The sequence below is a fragment of the Sparus aurata genome, chromosome 8 (assembly GCF_900880675.1).
Source record: "Sparus aurata chromosome 8, fSpaAur1.1, whole genome shotgun sequence".
Classification (NCBI taxonomy): Eukaryota; Metazoa; Chordata; class Actinopteri; order Spariformes; family Sparidae; genus Sparus; species Sparus aurata.
Window position 1 is genome coordinate 1,475,715 of NC_044194.1, and position 12,799 is coordinate 1,488,513.

The window sequence follows — 12,799 nt, forward strand, 5'->3', positions numbered from 1 at the left end:
CAGTGGATCCAACTCACCACCAGGTGGTGATCAGTTGACAGCTCAGCCCCTCTCTTCACCCGAGTGTCCAAGAGATACGGCCGGAGGTCAGATGACACGACCACAAAGTCGATCATTGACCTCCAGCCTAGGGTGTCCTGGTGCCACGTGCACATATGGACACCCTTATGCTTGAACATGGTGTTTGTTATGGACAAACTGTGACTAGCACAGAAGTCCAGTAACAAAACACCACTTGGGTCCAGATCAGGGAGGCCGTTCCTCCCAATCACACCCCTCCAGCCTCTCTCAAGGAGTTGGGTTTCAGAGCCCAGACTGTGCGTGGAGGTGAGCCCGACTATCTCTAGCCAGTACCGCTCAACCTCCCGCACCAGCTCAGGTTCTTTCCCCCCCAGCGCGGTGACATTCCATGTCCCCATGGCTAGAGTCAGTGTCCGGGGATTGGGTCGCCGGGGCCCCCGCCCACGACTGCCACCCAAATCACATTGCACCGGCCCTTTCTGAACCCTCCTGCGAGTGTTGAGCCCACTGGAGGGTGGGCCCACTTCGCTCGTTCGGGCTGCGCCCGGTCGGGTCCCGTGGGCAAAGACCCGGCCACCAGGCGCTCGCCTGCGAGCCCCAGGCCTGGCTCCAGGGTGGGGCCCTGGTGACACCAATCTGGGCGACGTAAACTTACTCTGTGTTCTTCATTAGGGGCTTTTGAACCGATCTTAGTCTGACCCGTCACCTAGGACCTGTTTGCCTTGGGAGACCCTACCAGGGGCATTAAGCCCCGGACAACATAGCTCTTAGGATCATTCAGGTACTCAAACCCCTCCACCACGATAAGGTGCCGGTTCAAGGAGAAGCTGCAGATGGTGAACTTTGTAAATAGCTACATTAATAACTCTTTATATTCTGTGTCTTACCACACACACGTTGTTACCATGCAACACATCAGTATTCAGTCTGAATGTCTTCCTTCTGACCCTTCAGGTTTCTGTTGTGATATCTTCTGATCTGTTTGTATGAAACGTGTTTGACAAACATAGTTTTGTTGTTGTGAAGTTTGCAGGAGCAGCAGGAGAGCAGGAAGGAGCGCGGCATGTCAGCTCTGAGGTTAGAGGAAGAGGAAGAGGGGTTGATGTTTCTTCACTCCCGGCGTGTGTGCCCTCAGGAGGGATTGTAAAGTGTGTGTGTGTGTGTGTGTGTGTGTGTGTGTGTGTGTGTGTGTGATGGCGAGGAGCTTCTGGCTGCAGTCACATGCTTTTAGAAGAAAATCCTCCTTACTGTGGTTTTAGTTTTGTTATCATGTCCTTCACAGCAGAACGATGGTGAAAGCATCGTTCTGCTGTGAACCCTGTTGGTGTCCAAATACACTGAATCACCCACAACGTTTCAATCCAACAAATCCACAATTCACAAGTTCTGGACACAAATCAATAACAGTAGGGTCCAGAAGTCTGAGACCATGTTGATCAGGATCAGGATTCAGAAAGTTTCGATGGTGTTAAAGTCAAATCTGAGTCGGAGTCTAAATGCCTTCAGTCTCCCTCAGCAGAGAAACAGCAGGCTCGGATCATTTAATGATCCCGAAGGTTAAAGTTATGACCTGTTCTGTTAGTCTGGTCTGTATATACTGTAATATCCCTACAGCCTCTGCTGCAGCGGGTCGAACACAGCTCTGAGATGTGAAGCAGTTTTATTGGGTTTCTGCCAGGTGTGTTTATTTCAGCCCCGCAGCAGCAGCAGTGTGCTCACCAGGATTTACAGCTCAGTGTTTGGATGAATTGTAGCCGTTGAGTAGTTTGCACCACTTCCTCCTTCAGTTTGTGCACTTTTTGATTTTGCATCAATGAACCAGATGGACTGATGGAGAGTTTCACGTCTCTCTGACTGTCAGTCACCAGCACAAACACCTTACATGGGTCTTATATCAGCTTGAAGTCATGATATGAGACCATGAAGCCAATGTGGACGTACCAGAGACTGCAGTCAGAGGATTTCAGTTCAGATATCAGACACATAATCTATCTCTGTGTTGTTAATTGGACAAACAGACAGACGTGGAGGAGACAGCTGGAGCCCCTGGGGAAATAAATATTGAAGCTTATATGGCGAAGTTTCAGGAGCAGGACCACACCTCAACAGCGCCAACTTCCGATATTCCTATAAATAACCACCTGACCCTCTCCTCGTCTTCGCTCTCGTATTCAGCGCCCCTCCCCCCCACCCAATTTCTCTCTCCCTGTTTCTCCTTTTCTTTCCTCTCCTTCGTAGGACCATGAGGGGGTCCGTCGCTGCCCGAGTGCGGCGGCGGATTCTCTACAGAGCTTCCCCACAACGCACTCGAAGAGCTCGAAGAACCAAGATCTTCAACGTTTTGTTTTCTCTTTCTTTCATAATAAATCGTTTAAACGTATCTTGTTGAAGGTGTGGTCCTTGCTAGTGAAACAGGAGTCGATGAGAGCAGATTGTGTTTTTAACTTTATGGGATTAAAAACTGGATTATCGTCACTCTCTGGTGCTGAAATCTCCTGTTCATGTGCGTACAGAGAAGAGATGGGAAAAGAAAAGACACTGCAGGAACGTGGACACATTCCCTCTCGATGGCAGTCCCTTATCGTGGCGCTGACATGCGAGGTATTCTGGCTGCGCTGCAGGAAGTGACTGGGCTGATCTTTACATGTGAACACTGACAGCTTGTTAGCCTTAGCTAGCTTGGTAGCTTCCAGGTTGGTGGGCTTGTTTGAATAACCAGGCTCGCCTCAGCTCCACCTGAGTCAAGATGGCGACACTAATCCAACCAACGATGGGCTTCAGGTGGCTCTGTCCACTATTTAAAACAGTCACGGGGGTAAAACACTCACATCTCTGTCCTTCCTGAAGCTCAGAGTGAGGAGATGTGACAGCGAGGGTTGTTTCCTCCCTCAGATGATATAATTTTGTCTCCACGATGTGAAACTTTTAAACTTTTTGTTGCTTTTTAGGAGCGTGAAGTTTGACTGTGAAGTGCAGATTTCACCTTGACAGGAGTGTGAGTTTGGGATTAGAGCGGTACAGGAGCTTCCATATTTGTTCCAATAGATACTGACATCTTCAGAAGCTGCTATGAAATATTCATATATCACACACACACACACACACACACACACACACACACACACACACACACACTGAGGCGGACATCTTGAAATAAAGATTTCTGTGGAGGGAAACTCTGAGAGTCCGGCCCTCCTGCAGAGTGTGGGGTTTGATCGCTGCTGCGTCTGCACAGTTTGATCCACTGTTAGTGTTGTGATTCACTGACAGTCAGCTTCCAGTCAACCGATGTGTTCCTGTCAGTGTTTCTTTGTTGGTATTTTCTTGCTGTCTCAGTACAGAGAGGAATTAATGATGAAGTGTCAGCTCACGTCTCTGGGAGAAAAATGCCGGAGATGTCCGTTAGGTGAGACGACTGCTAATGAGCTAATGATAGCGAGCTACAGCTGGGGAGAGTCCTGTAGCAACGCCAACACAGCTGCTGTCTCATTGTGCACAGCTACAGCCCTAATATGGTGCTGATTGAATACCTGATAACAGGCCATGTTCTGCCGTGTTCAGACCGACCGCGAACCACATCGGTATGAACCCAACACCAAGAGATCTCTCTGTGATCTGGCTGTAATGAATGGATCACGTTCCATCAGATCTGTCGGCCTGACGACGAGGAAACAACCTCTTGTTCCCTGGATGGAGCTCAGATTGGTCCGAGCTGTGTTGTGCTGAGACATATTTCCATGACTTACAAGGTAGCCTGACTTTCTCACTCACGTTCCTCCATGGCAGCTCCCGTCCCGTCTCAGTACGATAGATGTGTTGTCGTACAGCAAACAGCCGCCATCAGTGATTATTATTTATGAATGTCAGGAAATCTGCAACATTATCATCATGACGTCAGTGTGAACGGCTTTGGTAACACAGTTTCACCTGAGTTCAATATTTGCAACTCATGACTTTCGCGTCGTCGCTTCAAACGCAGCGCCTCATTCGCACCGAGTGCACAGACGCAGATATGAGTCTAATTGCATATTTTCATCATTGACTTTGTTTGAACACGACAACAACTCCCCAAAAACACAGAACAGCAATCTTTATTTATGCATATAAAGGCAATGTATTCATTTGTGTATTTACTTTTCCTAATTATCATAATGCCTGCTGGCAAACATCGTTACAGAAGACAGTAAAAACAACTCACACATGACTGTCCAGGGATTGTGACTTTCCTTCTTGATTATTAAAAAGATATTATCAATAATTTCTTGCCAACTCACAACAAAACAGTAATCAGACAGAACCACTGCTGCATGGTGTTTCACATGTGAACAGTTTCACAGTTTCTGTGAATATTTAAATATTCACAAACCAGCGTGTTCGTGCGCTACGTTCACACGTTCAGAGTCCAGACGCCGCTGACGGTCTGCAGGGACGAACTCAAACATCAAACCTCACAACTCACCTCAGGCTGCAACCAGCAGCACCGAGAGCCTGACGAGCAAGCAGGAGCTCTCATCCTTATTAGTGCCATGAATCATGTTTCAGTCCTGCGGGGCATGATTGTTAAAAAATGCAAATAGAAGAAGTGGAAAATGTCAGTGTGAGCAGAGAAGAGACACACAGAGCAGCAGCTCCTCCGTGTTGTGCGGCCTCACTTCACCTTTGCTGAAAAGCTTCACCAGCGGCTGAGCTCAGACTTTCTGAGAATATTCTCCAAGGGGTCTTAACTTTAAAAATTCCTGGCGACTGGAGTCATTTACGTAACTTCTCCCGGCGACTCTGAGCTAAATGGACTGAAACTTTGATCTTGGGGAAAGGTGTGGTTGTTGTGGTCAGAGTGGAGGACGGGCGGTGCTTTGGATTTGGACCGAGGAGGACAAAATGTTCTCGCTCTGACAGGTTATCAAAAGCAGCCAGACAAATTGCGCCTGGAGCTTTGAGTTTGTCAGAGGACTTTAAAATACCGCTGCACAGATGTGAGCATGAGATGCGACCAGTTCTCATGTTTCTGTTCAGTCTGGACTGTTTCTGTTCTCACAGTTCATCTTTTATGATCTGCTTCCTGGAGTACAGTCATAACTGGAAGATGAGTTCGGCTGTTTTTTAATCACAAAATATGAAATTAGCAAAGCTCAAATCTTAATGTCAGTCCAGTGTTGAGCTTTGCAGTGCAGAGCTGCGGTGGGAGGAAAGGTTCTGCCTCTTTCAGCATCCACACAGAATCTGACAGTTATAAACAATCATAACTATCATTTATTGTACATCCTGGCTGCATAATGATAAATATATTAAATGTTAACACCATTAGGTTGACCTGAGCTCAGACGTGATGATTTATTGATGACTTTATGAAATGGAAAGACTTACAGGCAGGATGATTATCTTCTTCATATTTGAGGTAAATATTTCAAAGCAGCGTTCGAAATGATTGCGTGTGCAGCAGAGCACGGGGGACAGCAGCATCGCATACGTATAGATATCGACCACCTCTGCAGTCCGGGCGCTGCAGACGATGACGGACTCCTCCCTGCAGCAGAGAGATCAAACCTCACACCACCAGCACAAAATCTCCAGTTAAAGATCTGAAAGCCTTCAACCACAGAGCCTGACAAGTAAGAAGGGGTTTGGCCCTAATTATGATTTTATTCTGAAGGTTAAGCAGAAAATAGAGAAAAAGGAGCAGTTCCAAGGTTTCCTGCGTGTCCTCAGACTTCTGCTGCCAAACCCGAGATGACCTTTTGCTAAAAACGAGCTTAAGATCTGAGAACTCTCTGCAAACTCTCTCAGGGAGCTTTTAGTTGAAAATCCGGGGTGGTGGCCCCAGTTTGATGAAGGAAGGTACTCAGAGCAGCGAGTGATGGAGTGAGCTGCTGCCTTAACCTCGGTGCATGTGTGAGGTCGGTACAGAGAGAGAGAGCGCCGCTGACAGCGAAGGTCAATGAATGAATCGCCCGACGGACACAAAGGTAACTCCTCCAGCATTCATACACAGAAAACAGCCGCTGTCACCGAGCTGCTGCTTCAGTCTGGAGGGTGAGCGTGGACGGGGAAGCTGTTCTAGATCAGACGGCTCTGAGGTGAACTGTGCTGAGGCGGTCCGACTCTGCAGCCAACTAACTCCACACAGCTGATCAGTGATTGAAAGGAGGCGTAAACCTCTCGTCTGTGTTCCTCTCTGTCACTGCAGCCAGGTGATAATAACAACCATATCAACAACCACAACAACTGTATAAATATATCAGCTTTCATGCAAAGCGGCAGTCCAAAGGATAAAACATGAGGCACTAACAGGCTTCAACAGACAACAACTGCAATAAATCAGAAAAATAAGCAGACAGAACAAATAATCTATTAATAATCTATTACATAATGATACAAACATATTACATAAAACATGATCCAGTAAGATACTCGTGTTCTTTTTCAGAGTACCATGGGAGTTTGCAGTCGTAGGAACTGTTCCACAGTTTAGAGTCCCAATGGCAGAAAGAAGCATCAACACACTTATAAATCAATTCTGAAAGAAAGCGGCAGCGAGCGAGCAGCGGAGGAACGATCCACGATCTTCCTGTGGACTTTTAGAGAGCGCGGCACACAGAGCGCTACAGTAAACCCAACAGCGTGCAGTAACAGCATGTGTTCGCTCATCAGCATCAGTTTTTCTCCAGTTTTGTTGCAGCGCTCCTCAGATGATATAAATTAAACACGTTTTTGCGGCCTTGTTAAAATGGCTGATGGCGATCAGAGCGTGAAGCTGCTCCCTCCTGCAGAGACGAGCGCGCTACAGAACATGCAGAGTTCATGAACGCAGCGCAGCGTGAACACACACATCAAAGGAGCATAATTATTGTCACACATGGACGGAGCGTTATCTTTGACACAGTTTAACACAGAAACACAATTTAATTACTGCTTGATGCTGGAGCGCCGTGACGACCCCCCGCTGGGTCTCCACCCTCCTCCTGCACACACACACCCATCAGCACCTCCCACAGCTCCTCCTTTATCTTTCTCTTTGTTATTTTGGGTCACACTCGCACATTTAGCGCAGCAGGAGCCGCGGTGCCTCCGTGAAGCGCTGCAGCGACCCACCCGGGGCGCCGGGGAGGTTTGGTGCTCGATGATTACGTCAACTGTGAAATCAGTCACATTCATACAGCAGAAACCTGGAGGGGGTCTCATCAGCAGCAGGAGGAAAATCACTCCCAAACAACCAGGAGAACAACATTTTCTCCCGCAGCAATCTTCCCCTCCAGAGCACTTTGTTCACATTGACGTGGAAAGGTCATCATTTACAGGAAGAGAGTGTACGATGAATCACTGCAGAAGAGTACCTGCACCGATTAGACCGCAAGAACCTGTCTGAACCTCCTGTAGGTAATGTGAACTATGACGCTCTGCCGCTCACTGCATACGACTTCTTCTGTCGCTAAGAACGTGTGACACATGATTTATCTGGACAAGAGCAGGCAGAGAGACACAAAAGACTCAGAAAGAGACACAAACTAACAGAAAAGGATGCAAAACAACAACAAATACACAAAACTCGTTCACCTCAGAGTTGCAAAATCACCTCCAAGAGACAAACTGACGAATAGACACAAAACCACCACAAAGACGGACCAGAGAAAGAACCAGAACTGGTGCCGAGGTCCAGCCGGACTCAGGACACACGAGCCGTCCACACGAACAACATGAAGCTCACTGAAACAATCTTAACTTCTTATTCCAACAATCAGCCGCTGAAATAAACCTTTACATTCACACAGACGGGGAAAATGTCAAGTGAAGGGCGAGAGGGAGGAAAAAAGGCGTGTAGAGCCAGAACACAATCAGTACAGGTGAGAAGAAAAGGAAGGAGAGGATGAGAGAACGGGAAACAGAGGAGAGGAAATGATAGATGAGGGGGAGAGAAGAAGAGGAAGATGAGACGAGAAATGGATGGAAAGGGAAATGGAGGAGGAGAGAAGAGGAGGAAGGCGAGAGCTGAAAGATGAAACTGTTCACAGAGAGGAGGAGAAACAAGGAGGACGAGAGGATAAAAAAGGAAATGAGGACAGGAGAGAGGAAGCAGATGTGTTAAGAGGAGGAGGAGGAGGAGGAGGAGGGGAAGAAGGGATGAAGGAGGAGAGGACGGACAGATCTGTGGGTTCTGCGCTGATCGACAGCGTTGATGAGTATTTCTAATCCTAATTGAAGAGTTTCACTCCCACTCTGATCGCTGACATCAAAGTGTGTTAGCTCCTCAGGCCTTTTACCTCCACGCTGATCCGCTCGCTGTGTCCTCGTCCAAACCGGAGGAAGTTCATCCAGACAGAACTGAGTGTTTTTATAAATCGTGTCCGCTGGCTCTGATCTCTGCACACACAGACACAGACGTGGAGTGGAATCATGATTATTGTTGAACATCTTTTCAGTTCTCTTGAATTTAACTCGACCGGTTTCAGATATTTTCTTTGGATCTTTTATGTCTTTAAGCATTTTCACTGTTTCTGTGCTGCAGCAGATAAAATGGACGAGAATGCAGAAGACGAGACGAACAGACAGGAAGAGATTCAAGATCAGCAGCAACGCAACAAACAGACACACAGCAGAATACAAACCACACCGGCGAGGGGGGAGGTACGGGTGGAGGAACACAGGTGGAGGAACAGGGGTGGAGGAACACAGGTGGAGGAACAGGGGTGGAGGAACACAGGTGGAGGAACACGGGTGGAGGAACACAGGTGGAGGGAGGTGGAGGAACAGGGGTGGAAGAACACAGGTGGAGGGAGGTGGAGGAACAGGGGTGGAGGAACAGGGGTGGAGGAACACAGGTGGAGGAACACGGGTGGAGGAACAGGGGTGGAGGAACACAGGTGGAGGAACACGGGTGGAGGAACAGGGGTGGAGGAAAAGGGGTGGAGGGAGGTGGAGGAACACGGGTGGAGGAACAGGGGTGGAGGAACAGGGGTGGAGGAACAGGGGTGGAGGAAAAGGGGTGGAGGAAAAGGGGTGGAGGAACAGGGGTGGAGGAACAGGGGTGGAGGAACACAGGTGGAGGAACACAGGTGGAGGGAGGTGGAGGAACAGGGGTGGAAGAACACAGGTGGAGGGAGGTGGAGGAACAGGGGTGGAGGAACAGGGGTGGAGGAACACAGGTGGAGGAACACAGGTGGAGGGAGGTGGAGGAACAGGGGTGGAAGAACACAGGTGGAGGGAGGTGGAGGAACAGGGGTGGAGGAACAGGGGTGGAGGAACACAGGTGGAGGAACACGGGTGGAGGAACAGGGGTGGAGGAACACAGGTGGAGGAACACGGGTGGAGGAACAGGGGTGGAGGAAAAGGGGTGGAGGGAGGTGGAGGAACACGGGTGGAGGAACAGGGGTGGAGGAACAGGGGTGGAGGAACAGGGGTGGAGGAAAAGGGGTGGAGGAAAAGGGGTGGAGGAACAGGGGTGGAGGAACAGGGGTGGAGGAACACAGGTGGAGGAACACAGGTGGAGGGTACACTCGGGGAACTAGAGGATCATCGAGGAACCTTTTCAGTCCCAAATGTTCCTCGAGCATCCTCTTCTCATAACGGTTCTTCAAGAAACAACTCTTTAGAATCTGGGGTTCAGTTATTAGAAGTTTGACCACCACAGGGTACTTTATGATACTGAGTGGATAAACAACAGGAACAGAGCTGCCGGCTGCTGAGGAGCCAACAGAACCCCACAAAAACCCAGAAAACAGACAAAGCCCAGAGGAAATGACAGAACCATAAACCTTTCCTCACATCCCTCTGTAGAGTTTGAATATATTCAGATCAATAATTCACCCATGTTGCTTTGAAATGTTACACCTCATCTTCAGTTTTCTAAAATATATCCATCCGTTCTTTTCATCCCCGTTTTGTTATGTATTCTCCCTGTGAGACGCTGCTGGTGACGTGGTGAAGCAGTTTTTAGCCTCCTCGTGTGTCTGGATGTTGATGGATGATAAAACCCGACTGTTTCCATCAGATCACAACTGATCCATCAACGTCTGCTGCTGATCCACCTCAGGGAGAATCTGCAGTTGGTAAATATGAAACCTGTCAGTCTGAACGCAGCCCGGCTCTGTTCATGTCACGTTCGGATGAGACTCTAATATCTCCTGAAATCTGGACGTCTCATCGGTACCTGCAGGCGGAAACACACCTGTGGCGATCACAGCCGTCACTCTCAGGATGCTCAGCGAGGTTTCCGGCTCCGAACATCAACCACACACACCAGAACGATCTAGATGATCCGCAGCCTGACAGGTCAGAGGGAAGATATAAAGTTTTGATTTTGGGGTGAACTGCCCCTTTAAAGACAGCATATTCTAACAAGAAAACTGTCAGACTCAGGCAGAAATTGAGGACTCAGATGCAGGAAGGCAGTTGTAAAGACAGGCTTTATTTTTAATATAGTGTAGACAGAGTGATAAGTAAACAGGCTGAGAAACACTAAGTGTCCAACGGACAACTAACAAAACACCAACACAAAAGGAACAAAAGACGCTCCCGCAGGAGGAAAAGAGATGTCTACACTAATCTTAGAAAACTTGACACTATGAAAACTTATGATAAAAGTCACTCAAAAATGAGGAAAACACACAGGCTATGAAAATCTCTACACTGAATAAGGCTGAAAAACTTTAAAGAACAGAAAACGCTCCAACAGGAGGAAAAGCAAACGCTATAAAACTTAAACTGACCAACAAAACAAATCTCTAACCAAAATGTAATCAAAATCAAAATCACTCTACAACAGAGGAAAACTATATGCAAAAACAAAACTTGGCAAAACTTAACTTTCTTTGAAACGACAAGGCTGTGATCAAGGCTGGATGTACTCGACGGAACGAACGAAATACTCTGGCAACGAAGACAGGGAAAAACAAAGTGATCAGGGAAGACGCCAGACCGGTGACACAAGAGGAAGGGCAAGTGACCTGAAACGAGAGGAGAGTTACTTTTCAAAATAAAATGTGAAATTCACAAAACAAAAAACCCAAGACAGGACAAACCTCACCGCGGTGTGACAAAAACGTATTTTCCTCGTTGTTTTCCAGCTAATCAACAGTTTAATCACCCTGTCTTCGTCGGAGCAGCTCTGATGTTCTCACTGTTAAACCCTGATTGTTTTTAGCGGCGCTTCATGTTTCACTGGTTTAAAGTTCTGATTATTTTTATCTTGTCGTTATGAGAAATTAAACTGAATAAGTGCTGAGTCAGCTGATGTGCAGACTCTGTAGACGTGATGAGCTCAGGAGGACGAGTGGCTCGTATCTCTGGACCTGCAGGACTCCTCCCCTTCTCCTCACTGAGCAGGGCTGGTTACCATGGTGATCTCATGATGTGGGATCAAACAACCGACAGGTGTGCAGAACATGTTGTCACAAACACGCAGAGAGGTGAAGCTGGATGCAAAATTTAATATCTAATCTCATCATTCAGAGGAGCGATTTGAATAAATGAGCTTCATGTTGTCAGAGATGTTTTCTGCCAGCGACACACGCAGAGATCCGTCCTTGTTTGTTTGTTCTGGAGGAGGACTAACAGGAAGTGATAAGAAACCAGACGCAGACTCTCAGACTCTCAGATGGGACGACCGCTTTTCAACTGAAGAGGAAGTCTGCCGCTTTCAGAATAAAGGTCAAGGGGTTTTACGCAAGCAGCGATCATCGTGTGCCGGAGTCAAGAGAATACATCCAGTCCAACATTTAAATGTGTGGCAGCTGTTTTACTGCACCGAAGATGATGACATTCAGAAGCGAGGCGTGAGTTGGTGTCTCAGAGTTAATGAAGAGAAATACTTCACATTTAATAAGAGTTCAGTCCCGTCCGGAGGGAGGTGAGCTGAGTTTTTAGGAGCTTCTGAAGACCGGAGAGTCTCTGATGTGCTCGGAGGAGCGCCTGTGTTCATCTTACATCTCGCTGGCTGTGAGGACTTAATTATTTAGTTACCAATAATAATTCTCTGAGTTCGTTAGCTCGTTGTTAAGAGTGGCGGGCCGAGAGGGACCGACACGAGGCTCATTACCAGCCTGTGTTGTCGCTGCAGAAGAGGAGACGAACTGAAGAATTTACAATTAGATTAGCAACAAAAAAAAAAAGACTTGGATGACAGAGTGTGTTCGTTACACATCCGTCCACGTGAGATCAGAGAGAGGACAGCATCCTCCAGAGTCGGCCCGTCCAGTCCGCTAGAGAGTACATTCACAGGACACTAATGTATTTTGTCAGGTGCATTTAGAAGGAAATGTAATTATGTTTGACAGAACATTTTTTTCCAGGAACTGACAGAGGTTGTGGGGCCAGACGGGCAGTGTTTCAGCATTTTTAGATATTTTAAAGGAGCAACTTGTTAGATGTGACCAGAACCTTGATTTACAACGTTAGAAAATGAACTGACATTATAAACAGAGAAGAAGAAGCAGCGATGATGTCTCTGTTCTGTGTTGCAGAGATGCTGAAGTAAGACGAGCTTCATCGCTTCATCATCCGTCTGTGCTGGTTAGTGCTGGTTTGGTGCTGGTTTAGCTGGTGGACCAGCATGATGAAGCTGGACCACCAGCAAGGTCCCATTAATGCTGGGATGCTAACACAACATATGCTGGTCTTGCTGTTTTTCCCAGCAGGGATTGTCAAACTCACTTCATTCAAACTGAGTCAGAGTCACCAGAACAGTGTTTGTTCGTCTCCACAGTCACGTCTGTTCGGTCCAAGTAAATCCTCAGTTCACAGTAACGTGAAGATGTTCTGGCTCTGCTCGCCGCTCACAGTCACAAAG

The 12,799-nt window shown here is 47.6% G+C and overlaps 1 protein-coding gene across 1 annotated transcript; it reads right to left on the minus strand.

Annotated features, from left to right (window-relative positions):
• Positions 1-4,408: 4,408 nt before the first annotated feature.
• Positions 4,409-9,566, minus strand: LOC115586542 (putative proline-rich protein 21). Its single transcript, XM_030425686.1, has 2 exons — positions 8,622-9,566; positions 4,409-4,441 (listed from the first exon to the last, which is right to left on the minus strand). The coding sequence occupies exons 1-2, from the start codon at positions 9,564-9,566 to the stop codon at positions 4,409-4,411; spliced, it is 978 nt and encodes a 325-aa protein (XP_030281546.1).
• Between the last annotated feature and the right edge of the window lie 3,233 nt (positions 9,567-12,799).